The sequence below is a fragment of the Pleuronectes platessa genome, chromosome 7, assembly GCF_947347685.1.
Source record: "Pleuronectes platessa chromosome 7, fPlePla1.1, whole genome shotgun sequence".
In the NCBI taxonomy this organism is placed as follows: Eukaryota; Metazoa; Chordata; class Actinopteri; order Pleuronectiformes; family Pleuronectidae; genus Pleuronectes; species Pleuronectes platessa.
In genome coordinates, this window is record NC_070632.1 from 18352320 (window position 1) to 18373153 (window position 20834).

The 20834-nt window shown below is 38.8% G+C and overlaps 3 protein-coding genes across 10 annotated transcripts; 1 reads left to right on the forward strand and 2 right to left on the reverse strand.

Moving 5' to 3' along the window:
- The first annotated feature begins 1139 nt into the window (after nt 1–1139).
- tnnt2d (troponin T2d, cardiac) lies at nt 1140–4272 on the forward strand. 2 transcript variants are annotated; one of them, XM_053427928.1, is made up of 9 exons: nt 1140–1153; nt 1259–1280; nt 1367–1424; nt 1596–1712; nt 1799–1876; nt 1962–2072; nt 2893–3005; nt 3095–3185; nt 3562–4272. In XM_053427928.1, the coding sequence occupies exons 3-9, from the start codon at nt 1371–1373 to the stop codon at nt 3601–3603; spliced, it is 606 nt and encodes a 201-aa protein (XP_053283903.1). In that variant the 5' UTR covers nt 1140–1153; nt 1259–1280; nt 1367–1370; the 3' UTR covers nt 3604–4272. The 2 variants fall into 2 exon arrangements, with proteins under 2 accessions (XP_053283903.1, XP_053283902.1); XM_053427927.1 differs by lacking the exon at nt 3562–4272 and having other exon boundaries at nt 3095–3548.
- A 792-nt stretch (nt 4273–5064) lies between these two features.
- sycp3 (synaptonemal complex protein 3) lies at nt 5065–9482 on the reverse strand. The gene is made up of 8 exons (XM_053427926.1): nt 9032–9482; nt 8885–8960; nt 8063–8097; nt 7827–7944; nt 7595–7694; nt 6975–7073; nt 6240–6344; nt 5065–5223 (listed from the first exon to the last, which is right to left on the reverse strand). The coding sequence occupies exons 1-8, from the start codon at nt 9150–9152 to the stop codon at nt 5170–5172; spliced, it is 708 nt and encodes a 235-aa protein (XP_053283901.1). The 5' UTR covers nt 9153–9482; the 3' UTR covers nt 5065–5169.
- A 691-nt stretch (nt 9483–10173) lies between these two features.
- On the reverse strand, nt 10174–20582 carry LOC128445126 (dynamin-1-like protein). 7 transcript variants are annotated; one of them, XM_053427919.1, is made up of 20 exons: nt 20345–20582; nt 18460–18604; nt 17394–17423; nt 16947–16993; nt 16397–16468; nt 16180–16266; nt 15603–15765; nt 15359–15479; nt 15103–15234; nt 14767–14973; nt 14550–14670; nt 14310–14465; nt 13627–13716; nt 13435–13527; nt 13149–13202; nt 12894–12962; nt 12207–12386; nt 11852–11961; nt 11558–11717; nt 10174–10875 (listed from the first exon to the last, which is right to left on the reverse strand). In XM_053427919.1, exons 1-20 carry the CDS (start codon nt 20444–20446, stop codon nt 10819–10821), a joined length of 2196 nt encoding a protein of 731 aa, XP_053283894.1. In that variant the 5' UTR covers nt 20447–20582; the 3' UTR covers nt 10174–10818. The 7 variants fall into 7 exon arrangements, with proteins under 7 accessions (XP_053283894.1, XP_053283893.1, XP_053283896.1 ...); XM_053427918.1 differs by having other exon boundaries at nt 13134–13202; XM_053427921.1 differs by lacking the exon at nt 17394–17423.
- Nucleotides 20583–20834: the final 252 nt, after the last annotated feature.

A 20834-nucleotide genomic window follows, 5' to 3' on the forward strand; every position in this document is an offset into this window, starting at 1 on the left:
GGGTGGGACTATGTATCCTTGATGCTCAACCTGCTGGTGAAACTCAAGGAGCCGAAGTTCGTCGCTCGTCTCTGAGCTCCTTACGTCGGGGTCACAGGTAAGGACGCGCTCTTACTTTGAAGTCATTAGATCTTGTGATGCATTTGCATAGAATATGTCCTGCTCCTTAAGTTGCTGTTTACGGAATAAAAGAGTTAAACTAATTTTGTAATTTTTGATAATTACCTGTGTTCAGATACATGGAAAAAAACACGTTCAGGATGAAAAAGAAAATGATTTCACCTTCATGGTTCAGTCTTTTCTTGCTGCAAAACGTTTGTTTGAGCCAAACCAAATGTGACTGAATTATTATTATTTCATAGAGAAAATTCAACTTTTAATGTGATACAAATTCTCTTAAATGACCTATTTACATTACAAAAGCGCTTATAGCACCTGCGAAACATTCAAACACACCATACAGTTTGTAATTTCCTTATTTAGCTGCTGTAGTTGTTGAATGCAATACTTGTAAAGTGAAGGATTCATGGTGCTCATGAACTTGCACCTGTTGCTGCTGCTGTAAAACACAATATAACTTCTTCTTCTACTGCCAGAGTGAGTGCAGCCGTTCAGCTCAGTACTGACACTCGCTGTAAACTGTGAGAACTCTCAGTCGTGACGTGCTCTGCGTTGTTTAATGATCACAAATGTTTTGCCATCTAAAAATAACCAACAGGCCGGATCCATCTTGCTGAGCTCATCCATAACAAGATGTCTGACACAGAAGAAGTCCTGGAGGAGGAAGTGCAGTACGTAAAATAATTTATACCATTTATTAAGTTAACACATCATGATAAAAGCTGATCAACTGTTTATTCTTTCTTTTGCCAACACTACCGTTCTGTTACTGCTGAAGGGAGGAGTATGTCATAACAATTTTTACATTCACAAGCAGTATTTGTCCATTTATGTTCATTTTCTTTATTGGGTAAATGCATCATATTAAATAATCAAAATTGTTTCCTCTTTTGTCAACACTACTGTTCTGTCCCCGCTGAAGGGAGGAGGAAGGTAAGACAATTCAAACTTGCTTGTTTTTATGGCACATTCTTTCCACACCCTTTTCCTAATTATTCATGCTTCTGATCAACAGCACAGGAGGAGGTGACAGGTGAGAAGAACGTCTTCAAAGCTTTTCATTTATTAAGTTTATGAATTACTTCTTCCACTCGTCACTTAATTCATAATGGCTTCTACTTTCTTTTCTTTGTCCCAGATGAGTCGAAGCCGAAGCCTAAGTAAGAATCCCTGATCTGCTTGTGCTAAGAAAGGAGAAACATCCCTTAATGCAGATAAAACAATAATGTCCTGTTCACCATTGCAGGTTTATGACAAATGTATCCGCCCCAAAGATCCCTGATGGGGATAAAGTGGATTTTGATGTGAGTTGATCTTATTGAACTTCTGCTTTTTGACAGAAATGTTATCTTACAAACAACACACACACACACAAACACACACACACACACACACACGCACACACACACACACACACACACACACACACACACACACACACAATGTGACCGTCTCTGATGTGGGTTTGATATCAGGACATCCACAGGAAGCGTCTGGATAAGGATCTGTCTGAGCTGCAGTCTCTCATCGAGGCTCACTTCATCCAGAGGAAGAAAGAGGAGGAGGAGCTCATCGCCCTCGTGAACAGAATCGTGAGTGTGTCACCTGTTTGGTCCAAAAACCACTGTGACTATGTGGACACTGACGGTGTGTGCGTGTGTGTGTGTGTGTGTTTTAGGAGAAGCGTCGTGCAGAGAGAGCAGAGCAGCAGAGGGTCAGGGCAGAGAGAGAGAAGGAGAGGCAGGCCAGACTTCTGGTGAGATCCCAGTGCATATTCATTCATAACCTCCAGCTCCAGATGATCAAACCACACATCACGTTTCCTCTGTGCTGGTTCACAGGAGGAGAAGGAACGTAGGGAGATGGAGGACCAGCGTAAGAAGCTGGGTGATGACGCCAAGAAGAAGAAGGCTCTCTCCAACATGACCCAGCAGTACAGTGCTGGACAAAAGGTCATTCAGCTTTTCATGACCTCTACTTTTCAAATATGAAACCTAATAATCCAACTCAAGAAATGGTGCTGTGGCTAGACTCAATTAATTACTACTGGACAAAGGCTACAAACATGTAAATAGTACAATGGTATGAATAAGTACAAGTCGAATTTGAGTGTTCCCATTTTATGCTCCTGTATACTACGTTTGAGAGGCAAACATTGTACTTTTTACTCCTCCGGATTTTAATAACTTTATTTGTTTGGAAAATGTTAAATTACCCAACAGATATGGAAAATATCTTCTTTGTTTTCAACTAAAACATGTTAATGATGCTCAAATCTTCACAATCCCCTTAAATCCCATCAAGCACTTCATTGCACACACTCATAAATATCAGTTCAATAAATGTGCCTGATTATTTGATAATTGGTAATTCTGCCAACTAACTAACTATTTAAATAACTAAATAACTACCTAACTAGCTGACCGGCTGACAGAATGAAAACATTATCTCCTTGGTGTAGATAATAATACAGTAACAGCTAGGATATATTGTATTGTAATAAACAATCACAGGGGAGATAATTCTAGACTGTTGCAATAGCTGGTAAAATAGTTATTCATTATATCAGACAGAAGACTATCCATTAATATTATTTATTTCACTGTAACCCCCCCCCCCCCCCCCTCCCTCTAGCTCCGCCCCTGACGTGCACCAGTTTTAATTCTGTTTCCACTTTTAACTCATCAATCCCTAGTTGGAAAAAGATGATTGAAAAACAGGATAAATATTATTGTTGCATTCAGATTGACTTGAGTGTTTGACTAAATACAGACTGACACCAGAAAAGGAGGCAAGAAGCAAACTGAGAGGGAGAAGAAGAAGAAGATCCTGGCTGACCGCAGGAAGACTTTCAACATTGATCATCTGAACGAAGATAAACTCAAGTAAGACAGACCTCTGCATAGAGCTGGTTCATGCTAGATGTTGGATAAACCCGAAGCTCGATTGAATACGTTTTACATTTCATCATCAGGGAGAAGGCCAATGAGCTGTGGCAGTGGCTGATGGGTCTGGAAGCTGAGAAGTTTGACCTCAGTGAGAAACTCAAAAGACAGAAATATGATGTGAGTTATTTCTTTTATAATGCAATGATGTCACTTAAGTTAAAACAAGGTATTACGATAGAACTCAAACACAGAACCTGAAAGAGCCTGTCCATTTTAAATGTGTTAAGGGATTATTGAAGGAAATACCTCAGTGTGAGGCCGTCTTATCCTTAGTTAGAGTCAATCATTAATGATTGTTCCATTGTCTTATTTGTGATGTAGTATCTCTGAGGGAAAAAATGGGATCAGAACCCTAAATTAAAGCTGGTCCTCCAAGTTACACCATGCATTTGGTGCATTCTAGTTTCTAGAGTGATGTTAGCAGCCTCTACTGGACATGTCAGGTATCGTAAGTGTGTTTCGTTGTTGCTTAACAAGGTTTGTGTCCTTCCAGATTAACCAGCTTCTTGCTCGAGTCCAGGATCACCAGAGGTAAGAACAGAAACCCCTCAATACAGTGGATTTACATCCCGACTATAGATACTGGACTTGTGTCTGTTTTGATTTTCTTACTTGTCCAAATAAATCTTTTCTTCTGTTTGTAGAGAATAAATATTTAAATAAACATCAATATATAGTTAGACCTTCACACATTTTGTCTGGTTTCAGTCATGAAATCGGTTACAGTTTAAAGTTCTTTATTTCGCAGACTCTCAGCCACAAACCTCTGAGTTTATTCATTGCATACTGTAGTGAATTTATATTGTGTAATCTGGTTCATTTAAGCAGTTTTGTTGATCAGACTGGAACAGGTTGTAAGTGATAAACCTAAGTGAAAAATACATTTAAAAAACTGTCCCAGAGAAACGTTTTAACTTATCTGTGAAATATATTCGTGCCTATGAAGCAGATAAATATATTTTTTTATCTCAAGACAAATGTGCGTGGAAACGTCCTATAAAACAACTTAGTATTTTTATATTTTCTATTTGATCATAACTGGAGAAAACTGAGACGGATTTTGCAAATTTTGTACCATCATAATGTAAAAGCACTTATAGAGACAATATGTTTAAAGCCATTTGTGTCTGTTTTTAACTAAACTATTTTGAGCCAAAACACAACCTATTGATCAGCTCCTTGGTTTCACTGCTGAATGGTTTCCTCTGCTGTTCCATTTCAGTGCCAAAGGTCGTGGCAAGGGTAAGCTGGGCGGCCGGCTGAGGTAAAGCCGCTTCAGGACGAGGCGGACCGAGACACAAGGCGGTCGGCCCATGTGTCTGATGTGTATTCATTGTTCTGTTGTGTTGGATTACGTGTCACTAAACATGATATCATAACAATAAATAACTCATTACATCCACTCTGCTGCAGTTTGTTTGTTTCTGTGAAACTTTGTTGAACATAAAGATTAAGAGCAGAAGATGTTATACAAAAGCTCAATAATGCCAGAATCATTCAGCCACATCTCACTGAAGGCAATGAAACTGGTGTAAACACAACACTACAAGATCAAAGTATCTTCTGTTATATTATTAGTGCCAGTTTTAAAGATGCAGCAGTAACATAACAGTGGATAAACAGCCGTGTGTTACTCATCTTAAGCCACAACACAGAAGTGTTTGAATGAAAATGATGATGAGCCCTTCAAATCATCCAGTATAAAACCTCTGAGTCAAAGTAAAGAGCTTCAGTTCAGAGTTGATCAGTTTGAGTCAGATAGAAGGAAGTCCCTCTCTTCTTTACTGCACTGGAACTCATTTAAATATCAATCTCATCAAGCTAACATCCTGATGCAGGATGTAGATTATATATTATGATATATGTAGATTACAGACTGTGAATGAACCTGTACACAAAGTCTGGTGAATGAAATGGATTTCACAGAAACAACCGTGTTTATTCATTTTTACTCTTTCATTGAAATCACAAAGTATTCCTTAAACAAAACGGAGGACAACGTCCCGATATGAACAGGAACGAAATTAAGTTTATACGATGCCTGTAACCATGGCAACTCTGCAAAACGAAGAATAAGCTCTGTCGCTATGGTAACAGTGGGTTAGAACAACATGGACTGCAGCGACTTGCGGACGGTGGCCATCTCCTGCTGTTGCTGTGGAAACACATCAATAACACAATTAAGGACAAGTTGAAGACGCACAATTTTGTATTATTATTATAACTAAAGAATAAAGGCGTGACGTAAGAAACATCTGATATATTTTATGGGTTTCACCCATTTTAGTTGGTAAGTCTTTTATTGTTACTGCAGTTGTATGTTTAATATTTTTTTGTGTTTAATGTATGTTGTGCTGTAGCTTTATTTCACAATAGTGGAAAAGCTGAACTATTAAAATTTAGTTATTTTCTGTGAGTTTAGACTTTTTGTAAATAATAAAAAGATCCAATATTAAACCAATATCCCAGTTTAAAGCTGATTCAGACAAGCACTGAACTCCAGGGATCCTCCGCATTTTCTCCAGAGGACGTGCATGTGTGAACGCAAGTGTCTGAGTGTGAGCCTCTGGATCTCTGAGGACTTTCTCCCCCTGAACTCCTTTATAAAGTATAAATCCAGGAGAAGTGTGATGAGCTTCTAACATGTGACAGAGACAAACATTAAGAAACTAAAAGAAAACAAATATCTTTGGTGGATAACTGGTGACACGCTCGTAGAAGACACAGATGAAGATGTGAAGAGTCTGTGGTGATAAGAGCTGATGACGGTGTAAAGTGATGTAAACATGATCACGTGATCTACGCAGCAGAGTTCAAACATCACTTCCTGTCTCTGTCTGCTGCACCCGGCTGCTCCACCTCTCACCTGAAGAACGAGGAGGATTTGATGCTGTTGTGAACGAGTGTGTGCAGAGAACCTGCTGCTGTGTTGTTCAGGTGTGAAACACTAACTCTGGAGAAACTCTGGAGATTTTACCTGGAGCTCATGTCTGAAAACAACTTGACTCTGATTCTTTTTACATAAACATATTGAAAGTTAACATTCAACAGCTTAATTGTTATTATCTTTTTATAAAATGTTAGATTCAATTTGAAGTGTTAACATGTGGATGGCAATGTTGCTACTTTAACGCACATCAAACTGCCGTCTGTCAATCAACTCTGACTCACTGTGTCCATGAGGATCTTCTTCTGCAGGGTGGCCATCTCCTTCCTCAGCTCCTGTTGAGCTCCCTGCAGGAAGCTGTCGTGGCTCTTCTCCATGTCCTCCATGTTCTGGAGCAAACAGACGACTTCACTTCAACCATGTTAAAACCAGTGGGAACGCCCCGTACTAGTAGTTCTCATACCTCACATTTACTTTTACTTTACGTTTTTAATCATCACTTCTCTGCAGTATTAACATAACTACTAATAATGTGGTAAATAAATCAGTGAACACGGCCTGGATCTGGATAAGCAGAAGATAAATGCATTAGGCAATTTAAAATGAATAATTTGTCTTGTTTTTTTATTACCACAGCACATGGGACATTATTTCACATCACATCACACACACACACACACACACACACACACACACACACACACACACACACACACACACACACACACACACACACACACACACACACACACACACACACACACACACACACACACACACACACACACACACACGCGCGCTTAAGAAACATGACTACCTACTGCAACCTAGAAAATCATATCATCATATCATTTTCAAGTTGAATTTTAACTTGACATTTAATTCTACTTCTGTCCCTCCGGCCAGATGGTACCAGACTAAAAGCAGGAATCTTTTCTGGAGGCGTTCTGTGGGTGTCAGTGGAGAACAACAACCAACATGAACACATTCAACATCCACGTCAGTTCAAACAGCTTCACCTTCACAAACTGCTCGTACAGCTCTCTGACCGTCTTCAGCTTCTGGTTCTGCACGACCCGGGCCTGCTGCAGGATCTTCTGCTGCTGTCGGAACAGATTCTGCAGAGAGGAGAGTTCATCACGAACATGTTCTGCACTTACAGAACATCTAGACAACAGGTCAGTACTTTAGTCGTGGCATTAAATGTTGTATTAAAAAAAACACACTTGCTGTTAAATTTAACATTATTCCACTACAACAACAGTGTTAAAAAGTCATGATTCATGACTTTTTACTGTGCACATCATGAATACAGACACACACATCATAATTCTAATCCTTGTCTCATGTCATTTTACAAGAACTTACAGGGAGCAGTTTTGCAAGTTGCTAAATGAATAAGTTCTCTTCTGGTTGACTAGCATACGAACAGAGTTTTCTGACAACAAGGCGTTGGACGTTGGGACCCCACTGAATGTATACGTGTATTTGGGATGTGTATACCTAATCTATATAAATATATTTATACGTGAAGCGTTTTCTGAAGTGGTATAAAAATAAATACAAAATAGAACTAGTGGTCACAGAGCATCAAACCTGTGACCTTGTCTAACCAATCAACCAAGAAAGTCGAACTGACGTTGAGCTTCTCCTCCTGCTCCTCAGCTCGCTGGGCTTCAGTCTCCCACTGCTGCAGCGCGGTGGAAACCTGCTGCGAGTACTGCTGGCTCATCTTCTGCCTGCAGACACACAATACATGACGTGAACATCCGTATAAATTTTCCAAAGGGATGAAATGTTATGAAATAACAACGAAAGCACATATGTGTGGAGGACGTCCGACAGAAAGAACTGGCAGCAGAAAGTCCAACCTCTGGCCGTGATAGTTGCTCCACAGTTGCTCCAGTTTGTGTTGACTTCCCTTCATGTAGCTCTTTGTCAGACACTCCAGACGTTTCTTCTTGGCCTGCATCACCTTGCTGATGTCAGCTGGAGGCAGATCAAACTTCACTGCATTAGACTTTCACTTTTTGCAGAACAGATCTGCATGTTTTCACTTCTCAATACAAGAGAACTGCTGCTGACAGAGAAAAGAAAAGCTGCAAACCTCCGAACTTCTCCAGCATCGTCTGGACCTCGTTTCTGTGGAAACAAAGTTACTCTGTTAAGTACTACGCTACTGGGAAAACAGTAGTAATAGTAGAGTAATCGCAGAGTAAAATATGTGAGAATGTTTCATAGTATCTAAATTAAGTATTGATAGTAGAGTGTGTATATATAACATTATCTAAATGAAGTAGTGCTGTTAGATTGTGTATATTTCACAGTATCTAAATGAGGTAGTGTGTATATTTCACAGTATCTATATATAGTAATGGAAGTAGAGTGTTTATAAATGAAGTAGAGTGTGTAGGTCACAGTATTTAAATGTATTAGTAGTAGTAGTAGTAGTAGAGTGTGTACATTTCACAGTATCAAAATGAAGTAGAGTGTGTATGTCACACTGTCTAGTAGTAGAGTGTGTCTATTTCACATTATCTAAATGAAGTAGTAGTGTGTATATTTCACAGTATCTAAATGAAGAAGTGGTATATGTCACAGTATCTAAATGAAGTAGAGTGTTATATGTCACAGTATTTGATGAAGTAGTAGTAGTAGAGTTTGTATATATGTCAGAGTATTTAAATGTAGTACTAGTAGTAGTAGAGTGTGTACATTTCAAAGTATCAAAATGAAGTAGAGTGTGTGTGTGTTTATTTCACAGTATCTAAATGAAGTAGTAGTAGTAGTGTGTATATTTAACAGTATTTGATGTAGTAGTAGTAGAGTGTGTATATATGTCACAGTATTTGATGAAGTAGTAGTAGTAGAGTGTGTATATGTCACAGTATTTGATGAAGTAGTAGTAGAAGAGTGTGTACATAAGTACCCGACAGCACATGAAGCCTCCTCCACATCAGACGCAGCTCGTTTCTTTGGTACTTTGTCCACTGTGGGAGTTTGATCTTAGAAAATGGAAACTGTGGTTTAATGTGGTGTTACTTCAATAAAAAGTTGTATCTCCATCTTCACTCACCTTCTATCACTTCATCTTCTGATCCACTCATCTCTTTCTTCTTTTCCTCAGTGAAGTCGAAAACTTTGTCACATTTCTCCTCCACCTGCTTCCTCCTCACCTGTTTCCTCGCTGACGCCATTTCCAATTTGAACACTGCAAACTGTGGCTAACGGTGTATTAAGCTAACGTTAGCTTAGCCTGCGCTGCTAACAGAGCTAGCTTCACTAAAACACAGCTGGACACAACTGGAGTGTAACTTCAACTCTTCAACTCAAAGACAAGTGTTGTTTAAACCTTTAACCACGGGAAGCTCCAGCAGCAACCAGCTTACACCAGGCTAAGCCAATGTGGCTAACAAATAGAGATCACATGAAACCGTGGAAAGATCTGGAAACTTTTCTAACTAAACCAGTTTCTTTATACATTTTTCCTGCGATTTAAAGTCTTTTATTTATTAGTATTATTAATTATAGAAACTAAAGTACTTTCTTTATAAATGTTTTAAAGTCTCTATAAAACATATTTATTATTCTATTTATAAGTAATATAAATTATTACGTATTAAAACTAAACTAGTTTCTTTATATATATTTCCTGTGATTAAAAGTCTTTAATTTATTAGTAGTTTTTATTACTAAGTATTTAAACTAAACTAGTTTCTTTATAAACATGTACTGTGATTTAGTCTTTTATTTATTAGTATTATCAATTATTAAAACTAAACTAGTTTCTTCATGTTTCTGTAATTTAAAGTCTATAATATATTAGTAGTATCTGCCAAAATATATCGAGTCTCATGCAGTATTGTTGGTTTGAATGTTTGAATTTGTCGTTTGTGCTTGCTTCAGCATAAGAACAAAATAAAGCGAAGTCATTGTTACAGTTCTGTTGCCTCTTTTTCTTCTTCATATCAGGGGGAAAATATTGCTCCACGTCTTTTTACCAAAGCTTGGTTATATGACACTTTAACAGGTCATGAAAGTACCTGCAATGTGTTTGTGTTTGTTTATGAGTGCGTGTCCAGCTGTCTAACAATAGACTGGGTGCTACAATCACAAAAGTGTGGGACTATGTATCCTTGATGCTGAATCATATTGTAAAAGCAACGAATAACATTTCATGGAACTGTTTGAGGAATCGAAAAAAAAACTACAGTTCACTAATGTGATAATCAGTTTAGTAATTTTTCACCAATTACATTTTTTTAAATGACAAAAATAATCACCATATCTACATAAGTGTCCAAATGTGGTTCAAAACTGGACTGTTCTAGGGCTGAATAAAAATAATACCGTTATTACCAGGAAACATGGATGTAGCTAAATGGTATTTGTTGCTAAATGGTCAATGTTGTTTTACAATGAGAATATTTCATTAAGTTAATTTCTTTGGAAAAAATAGCAGTGGGCACATTTTTAATGAAAGAAGTAACATGATAAATAGCGTCTACAGCACGTGTTTTCATTTCTAGCTTTAATTCAAATCTACGTTCAGAGCAGTCATTCCTCAGCGAGGCTCCACATAGTGGTGATGTATAACATTCTCTGTATATTCATCGTTTTAGTTACATAAGAAAAATATAAAACTCTATGACAGGAGCAAGTGATGGTGATAATTGCTGCCGTTCTTTAAATTTCAAGTCCTTACTGTACATTAAAACTATGTTTAGATACACACATATCCACACCAGTGCATTTTCAGGTTGTTCGTTTCTGCAGCCTCAAGTGATGGGAGATTCTAGGGGTTCTGGAGGGTCGAGGGTCTGTGGGAGTTGAAGCGAGGAAGCTGATGAAGAGAGGCCGTCCTCACCACATGTGGGTTTCTCTGATCTCTGCTATGACCTGGCTGGCTTTCTGCAACGCCTGCACACATCCGTGGACAAAAAATGGAAAGGGTGTCAATTAAACAACTCTGTCATTTGTATTCCTGAGGCAAACTTTGTGGGTAAACACTGAGGAAAAGTGTTTCTACTTTAGCTAGAACTTATTCAGGAAATGTTTGATATTCAGGACATATTGCTCCTCCTGATTGGCAGCTCCTCTGACATGTCAGTCACAAGTCAGTCTTAAGCAGTATTCAGGCCCATGTGAACTGTTTTGCTACAGGAAACAACAAACTAAACCTAAACTCTGACAACAGCAACATTTCATAAAAATTTGGATTTTGCAATCACCCAGTCGTCGCGTCTTCTGCTGTTTTTTTATGGATATTTGAATGACTTTGTCTCTTCATGTGCAATGTTCAACCATCAAGCTCTCTCATGACATGACACAAACAAAACCACTTTAAATGAGAACCTGACCATTGTTTTAGGACAGTTGAAAATGGTGAACCTATCCTTTAGAGTTTAAGAATAAATATATGTCTAAGCTTCTCGTTACTTTAATTTGAATTTATTTTAAATTGTAAACTTCTGTTTTAAAAACCTTTTGAAACACACACATTTTAAATAAACAATAGTGACAAGTGCTATTTTTGTGTGTGAGAGTGACTGATTTTGGATATTCTCATAGCTTTCCCCACAACCCCTGACAAATGTGTAACCTTGAGCATGTCGGCAGCCTCGTTGCGTCTCTGTGCCATGTCCTCGGACTCCGTCAGCAGGTCGTCCAGCAGAGCCGCCTTGTATAACTGACCCACCAGTTCACTCTGCAGGGAGTCTTTCACGTGGTTCACCAGGAAATGCATCACGGCCTTCGGTACACTGAGGCCAAAAGACAACAGCAGAGAAGGAGGAGACAGTGGAACACATGAGAAGGGACGAATCATGTCTAAATTTCAAAAACAGCCTCAGGGGGGACAAAAAAAATTAACGAGCAAGGACAGTTAAATGTATACCTGTCCTGGATGTTCTTCCGTACAATGAGAAAATATGACTTGATGAGTCTCTCGATAACCTCACAGTCCCTCTGCTCTCGCGCCGACAACTTCCTTGACACTGGAACAGGCTGAAAATGAAAATCATCCACTTATTAGTGCCCAAGTGGAATGTGATCAGGAACATTTATACATAAACAACAGTAGAGCAAAGAAGTCTTAATTTTTTTAAATATACAGTATTTTTATGAATAAAACCGTATACACCAAGTTAGAATATGTTTTCAAAACTATGATATAAAGTGCACATGATTCCACTTATTCCATTAAGTGTTTTGAAAGTGTCTGATATTGTGAGCGTGTGTGTGAGACTCACCACATCTAGGAGGTTGACAGCATAGCCTTTCTGTTGCATTGCAGGAAGTGGATAAAGTGCTGCTGGTCTGTCTCCAGCTGCAAACTCCTCTCCCTTCTTCAACATGCCCCTCCAGTTCCCCATCCCGCTGTCTGTCTGCTCGCTGACATTCTGACCACTCTGAGAGCCACCGGCCACCACCTATACAGAGAGGAGAGAGACGGTGGGTGAGGATGACTCCTGCTCAGGGACTTATAAAGGACTGGCATTATATCATGTGAGAAGGAAGTTAGTTAAACAAGTTACATCAACAAGAAAACTGTGCAAAGATATGAGAAAATGTGTGTTCATTTAAAAAAAAAAAAACAACAACTTCTGTTTCATGCCATAAGTGGTATGTTATGTTATTCTAATTTAAAGTAAGTATAGTAAATAATAAAATAAAATCATTTATTTTAACCATTGTCTTCAATCATAATTAAAAAATGTTGGTTACATGGACCATGGCAGAAGATTAAGACATTTGAGAAATGTCTTTATATTTAAATAAAACACGACATGCAGAGTGAAAATCGGAGGTCAGATCAGTTAAGGTAGAAGCTGGCCCTTAGACAACACTGTATTGCCGGGACATAACAATAACATCATTAAGGGCCTGGAGGTGGGCAGAGGATAAATGTGGGCAGGCAGTGAGTGAACGGGACACACCTTGGTGACCTGGCCTTCAGGGAAGAGCTCAGTGGGGGAGGGGGACTGCCCATCTGGGCCTCTAAGGGACTAAAGAAAGACATCAGAAAAGAGTGGACAGAGAACTGACAGGAGCTAGTAGTAGAGGGAACTTAACATAATGAGACGAAAACTTGGTTTCTTAAGTTGGAGACCGGACTCCATGCATATGTGCAGAAAATATTTTACAAAAGCCTTTTACAAGAAAACAGTGACTCTCACCGAGACGGACTGTACCTTGTCTCTGGGGACAGCAGAGGGCAGGTCTCTCATTCTGTTGCGTCTCTGCTCCTACAAAAATACCCAGAAAGAAAATCAATTAAGAATGTTGATAGTAAAACATGGGTTTGACAGATAAGATAATTCACAGTTAAAATTACCAACCTGACATTCTATTTGAGAAACATAAAACACTTAATTTATTAAATGCACTGCATGCATGCATGCATATATATATATATATATATATATATATATATATATATATATATATATATGTAATCTGTAGATGCTCAATTCTTACTTCTATGTTATTGTTCATGAGGCCACAGGCATCAGCGAAGTCGGGATGTTTAGTGTTGATATAGGCCAGCTCGATGGCAACAAGGTTATGAACCTGAAAAGACATTTAGAACATTGATTAAAAAAAAACTGATTGTGTGAATGAACTTCCTAGAAAATTGCTCAGTGGTGTTTATGGTGAGCAGGTCCTTACCATTTCATTGGTGACAGGGAGTCTCTTTCTTAGTAATGCAGTGACCACTTCTACAATGGCATCGTGGAGCTTTGGAAACCTCAGCAACTCCTGCAAAGAAGAAACAATCACCAGAGTTTTAATGAGAGGCTGCAGTTTTGTGTATTTAAACCATACCTTTAGGCTACATCCACACTACTTGTGTGGATGTATGTTTCTATGGTTACACTTGCTGGCCACACTGCTCTGGAGTTTTCAAGTGCCTAAAACTGTGAACTTTGGAAACAGCGCCAGCCCTTCTTTATTTTGAAAACTCTCGGGCTGCATTTCAGTCTGGACGTGCAAAAATGGAGACCCCGGTTGCTTCTTTTCAGTCATGACGAGACTACAAGTGGTGAATGTAAAACTAGAACCCTTAATGTCAGTAACAGTTCCAGCTCAATGGTAATCTTTTCACCATTGATGTTCCTTGCTTGTAATATTTCCAATAACTAAGCTACGAACAGCAGAGTAGACAATCTGCTTCCTGTTTCCATCAGCACTCACATGCCCAGTGTACGTAAATGGTCATGTGATATATGTTTTCAGGCATGTTAGTATGGAGAGATATTATAACTGATACAGGCTGTTTTTAAACTAAAATGTATTAGTAAGGATGTAGCCTTAGTTTCCAGTGCTATCTGTGTGTGTACATGTGAGCTCACCTGTGTGCTGTAGTTGCTGCAGTGTTGGATGATCCTCTGCATCTCCTCGTGAACCAGCTCCACGCAGCGAAGACTGGGCTCCTCTAGACGCTTGACCTGTCGCTTCACCAGCAGCTCGAACGAAACCTCAGGCACGAACAAAGCAGGCCTGGGGCCCTGTACAAGCACAATGAAACCTTCAGTCTGAAAAAAAGTCATTTAAAATACAAATTCTGAGCTGGAGAGGAGGCAAAAACCCACCGTTGCATTTCTGATTGCAGTGAGTACGTCAATGGTGGACAGCCCGCCCAGAGGATCTACTGATTCCAACGTGCGACCAAACGTCTCATGAAATATGTAACAGATTCTTGCGCCACCACATCTGCAATAAAGAGTAAAATGCGATAAACATACAAGCAGAATTTGTCAGGAGTGAGCAATTCCTAGTAGTGCTAGGTATCTGCAGTTCAGTACTCACAGTTCAGTTGTCTCAATGTACTTGGCCGTGCCCTCTATGGTGTGACAGTACTCGGCAGCAAACTTGGTGATGAGCTGCAGCAACGTGGAGTTCTTGTCATCAACGGGTTCGCCGTAGCTGTTGAGTAAAGACTGGTACTGAGCTGACAGCACGTTGATCCTGGTCTTCAGCTCAGGAAGACAGTCTCTGATGTGGTGCATCAGTAACCTGTAACATTACAAAAAGGTGACACATTTTTCTTTATTTTCACAGATTATTGGGATCAATATTTGTTGATTTACCATAAAAGCTATTTCATTATAAGGTCAAATTAATACATAAATACTAACTCCTTACCTGTTCAATGTTCGGGCCAGATATTTGGTTCCATTTCTGTTTGTGAGGGAGGGGTACTTCTTTTGTAGGAAGGCATATTCATCACGGATTGCATCTGCCACACACTTCCTTTGATTGATATCTAACTGACTCCTAAAACATACAACAAAAATACTCATTAAAAAGGTGTCAGACTTTCTGTCAAGAACCTTTTGGGCCTTTTTGTCATAGGTGGCTGAATTCAGACTGATATAATGGGGTGAATATGACATGTTACCTGTTGACTACACCAATAATGCCCAGTTTGACTGGAATGACTCTGCCCATCAATATGTCCATAGCATCTGTACCAGCATCCATCAGATCCAGCTTGGTTACCACAGCTAGCGTCCTCCTACCTAACCACACACACACACACAGACACCCCTTACTACAAAAACACTGCTGTGATGAGGCAGAAAAGCTGTACATGACTAAAGGGTATAAAATAACGTGAAAAGAGAAAAAAGCAAGGGACATACCATCAGGGTCAACATCGCGTGCCACTTTAAGAGCCTCTGACGTCGCCAAGTCTGTGTTGGCAGCAGTCACGGCCAGGATGATGGAGTTGGGGTTTGAAATATACTTGATTATCAGTTCTTTTATCTGGAACTCGATGTCTACGGGCTGGTCTCCAACAGGCAACTGTTTAAAATAAAACCAATGACTTTATACTGGGTAACATATAACGCAAAACTAGGACCAACCAGTCATACAATGGTTTATACAGATGTTTATTAGATATTTTTAACAATAATACTTAGTAATACACAATTAATCAATCTTCACAGATACTATGGCTAATAGTTATAATAACAACACAATAAGCCTGGTTCTAAAAAGTTTAACTAGTGATACTGTGGCAGGTAAGAAAAATATTTGAGACCATTATAAAAGTTATTCAAGAGTATTTAATAGCTTCTAAAGTATTTTAGAGAAAACCGAAAACTTTTCAAAATCTGCAGATACACTGCATGACTTAATGTGCAGCATCATGTGTAGTTCATTATTTAAACAGGTTTGGACACTGGGAAGCAAAAGAGATAAATAATATCTCACCTTTGTAATGCCAGGAAGATCCACTAATGTGAGGTTCACTACATGTGGTGAGAAGATTTTCAGGTGAATCGATTCATCACTAACACCCTGAGGACAGAAAGATATCAATTTACGGACTGATATGCTCGAAAACCAAAATCTCAGTTCAAAGCTGACAATTGATTGCATTAATTTTTTCCTTGGATATAATCCCTCATAATATGTTTGAGTATCTTACTTTGTTATTCCCAGAAATTCTATCAGTTTCTGCTTCGATTTCACTCCTGATCTCCTCGAAATCGGTGTAGATCTGAAATAACAATTAAACTGTGAAAAGCAGGGACTCTGACATGTCGGCAACAATATCAATGTAAGCAGTAGTTTATACTATCCTAATAACATAGATATAACACATAGAATAACAAAATAAACAAAGAAACATTTATTGAGGTGCCCTGTTGAACGTCATGAGGCCATCAGCACATCATAATGGTTTCTTTGTTTAAACATGAAGAACTATGTGGAGCTCAAGAGACACAGAATAACCTTGAAGACTTTTACCCAATAGTCATATTTATATTCTAACTGTGAGAAAGCCTGCAGTATTACAGATTATATGTGATAATAGTTTTTGCTGTTGGAAGCATAACTGCAAAATCACTGTAGCTCTCAACAGCAAATCAAAATTAGGGTATTTTGTGATCAGATCCAGGTTATTAAAAATGTAGATGTTGCTATAGTCAGTACAACTGCAATGAAATACTTCATTTAAGATGTATTGCCCTTACCTTGTTTTTGGTGTGTAAGAATTTCCCCCATTCCTCTCCTTCGATGGCTGCAGAAGAGGAGGACAGAATTTTTAGTTAAAGACGACAGATGGAGCATTACAATTACAAATTTTACTAGATGTCTGTTAAATGTCTCATGGGAGGGATTTCTCTGTTGACAAGGAAAGGACGGAAAAACTCTTCTGCCAAAGAGCCACAGCTGAAGAGTTTAGAAAAACAACTGTTGTTCTCACACCACAGTAATGAAAGCAAATTATGGCCAAAAGCAACAAAGGATGTGCATTTTAGGAAGCAGAGACCTGGTGAGTGAAACCACCTTGGTTGGCAGCTATGGAAAAGCTGCATAAATACAAGCCAGGATGGGGAAGAATGGGCAAAATAGAAGGAGGGGGGACGTTCTTATGTAAGATACAAAACACAATAGAAAATAGAACAAGAAAAGGAAACCTCTGTAAAGGCGTCCATTTTTCTTGGACTCTGTGGTTAAAAAGAGACAACAGGAGACAAAAGGGTTAGCCTGGCTATCCGCAGCTCCTGCATGGCTCTCTGTGGCAGTGCAGAGACAAACTGACACTATCTGCTCCTCAGACAGACTTCAAATTCATGCAGAAAATCATGGCCAATTTTACTCCCTGGTTCCTTTCAGTCAGAGGTGGAAGATATCAGTTCTCACTCTGAATTAAAGAGTCTTTCCTTTCATAACAAAATTACAAATGGTAGTTTGTGATTATGCAAATGTTTAGCAGTGGAACTATTATCAAGATATTTGCACTTCACTTAAGTACCTCTATGTTTTGCTGCACTATACTTCTACTCCACAATATTAAAGTGGTAATCACTGTATTTGAATATTACATTACATTTACGTGCCAGCTCTAGTGACTAGTTACTCTGCAGATTTAGATAATGAATACAATATATAACTTACAAATAGGTTAGTATCATGGTTTAAGCAACCAGCCAGTTGATAAAGTAGCTACGAATAAATCATCTTTACTGACTGCAAAGTTAAATTGATGCTTATACAATAATGCATCAATAATTATAATAAATATGAAAGAATGTCTTACTCTGGAGATATTATATATAGTTATTATGATCAAATATATATTGTAAAATTGGGATATTCTCCATAATGAGCATTTTGAATAGGGTACCGATTTACTTGACTAAAAACAAGACTTTTACTTGTAACAGAGGATTTCTGCACTGTGGTAGTGTGTGGTCACAGATTTAGCTTCCATATCAATCTTTAGAACTCAGCATCTGCTAAATTTACAAAGTTACTTGTCTGATTCATATCATAACATTCACATCCACATGCATTCATTTGAATTGATTTATTGTGGAGCATTTAACTCATTTTAATCAGTTAAATGCCACATGTTCGGATGAGTGCTGAAATAAAAACCTCTCTCTAAGGATACTGACTATTTATCAAATTAACACCTAATTCCAGGAAAACCAAACAACACCAAAGAGGCAGAAGAAGAAGAGGCCACGGTGATGATACCATTTTCTTCGCTGGTTTTCCTGCGGTCCTCTGGATCAATGTGCACCAGCTGTAGGATGAGGGGCCGGCGTGTGACGATGCCAGTGCCACGAGGAAGGATGTCCCTACCAACCAGGCTCTCTAAAACAGAACTCTTTCCACTGCTCTGTGGATGATAAAGACAACAACATCATTAGCATAAACAAAGAAGAGACTGAGGTGAGAAATCTGCGCTTAAAATACTGCACAAAGATTTCCAGGAGCTGCCGTTGTCTAGAGTCCAAATTTAGCTCCCTGTGGTATTACTTTTGGATAATATAAGAAGTTGGCTGAAGTTCTGAATGATACACACCTGTCAAATAAACCCAATGGTTGCTTCAACTTACATGTACAGTATCTACCCACAGAACAACTTGGTGCCACAAGGCGGCTATTTCTTGATCATCATGAACAGTAACTTCTAATGAGATCTGGTGAACTGAAATAACTTGCTTGGCTGGCAGAGTCCACTTTAATGAACTGGACCAAAGAAATCCTCGTTAGGGAAGGAGGGCTCCAAACGTAATGTTATAATAACAGACAGTTACAGTTCTAAACTAAAGGTCATTGCAGATCTGGACCTTTGTGGAGTCCTGGCAAGATCAAACATAACAAATTAAGGATTTGAAAAGTTGTTCTGTCTCAGAGTAAAATCCTCAGATGGCTGCCCACAGTCTGAGACAGTCACATCCAATTAGTCGACCAGTGAAAGTAAACATGTTGGACAAAAGCCGCTTCTTTAAACCAATTAGGGTAGTCAGGTGGTCAGAGTAAAACTGTATTTGACAAGGGGAGGCGTTGATTCAAGTTTATAGTGATGAGTGGTTTGCTGAGAGATGTATTCATAGAAAAACGAGTAGATTAAATATCATTTAATAAAACAGCATCAGCAAAACCTGATCATTTTAATCTTCATGGTAAGATTTACAGCAGGGCTGTTCATTTGTTTTATGTAAATGTAGGTTGGCCACTAACAAATGTTTAATTATTGATGCATCTGCTGATTAATTTAAATACTAACTTGTTTATTATGGCCAACGGTCCAAAGTTTAATGATAATGACAACAAAGAGCAGCAAGTTTGAAAAGCTTGAACTGTTTAAAATGTTATACTAACAACTATAGTTGTTCAACTGTCAAAATAGCCGATAATCAATAAACGTATTGATTATTTGTTGCAGCTCTACTTGGAGGTACTTAATAAACTGTCAGCTTAGTGAAAGTTATTTGAATGTGTGCATGAATGGATAAGATCTATAAAATAAACCAAACCAAGGTTACAGACAGATGCTTAGTCATGCTAATAATATGAGGAGAGGGATGTGTTTATTATTCAGGGACCAGATAAACAACACAAAATAGAATAAAATACATGGTTATAGACTAAATCTTGAATTAGTTGAGTCTAGGGTCCTTCTGAGCTTTTGGTCAAATAAAACAAGTTCAAATAACTTGAAGAGATCACATTCTGGACAACAAAAAAAGTCTTGACATCATTATCACGTTTGACCGGCCAACTGATCACCATATGAATTGATAAGGAAATCCCCAGTAGCCTCCCAGTTCTATATTACATAATAAATCTGACTTTCGTTTTATTTCTCAGAGCGTGATCTCTACTAGTGTACGAGAACTGTGACAATCTGTGTGCTCACATGTAGCTGATGCTAACGTTGGAGCTAGCTAACCAGAACATATTGACGAGCATAAACATGTCAAGTGTAACTTAAGTCAGCCTGAGTGTTCATATCTACGGTCCTTGTGAGAAACTGACCCCAAAACAGCGCTCTGAAGATGAAAGGAGCCTGGGCAGCAAGTGACGCAGGCTAACGTGGGTGCTAACCTCTGCGCGGAGTGACGTTACTCACCTGAGTTCCCACAACAACTATCTGCGGCAGTTGAATAATGTCTGCGCCCACCGTGTTGAACACATCCTGCAGTTTGTTGATGACAGGTATTAGAGGCTCCATGAGCTCCGCTGCTGACCGCACAGTCTGCTGTCTTCAACCTGACACACACACGGGGACAAAGTCATTCAATGTCCCTCGGCTAAAAGCTCGCTCCTCTCCGGGGCTTCAGACAACTGCGCACACAGTTGCTCCGAGATGCATTCTGGGAGTTTGAGTCCTGCCAGAGTCAGGGTAAAGTGGTCAGTGTTCTGGGTTCGACATTTTCTGAACTACATTTCCTACAGATGCCGTCATACTGGTGTTGAACCAATGGAAATCCATTTATATATACATATTTCCTCAACGGCAACAGTCGCTATGGTGAGTACCAAAATATTTATAAGTTAATTCCATGAATGAAATGAGGACGCTACATATTTGGGTGTGGCAAAAAACAGTTTGACCTTTC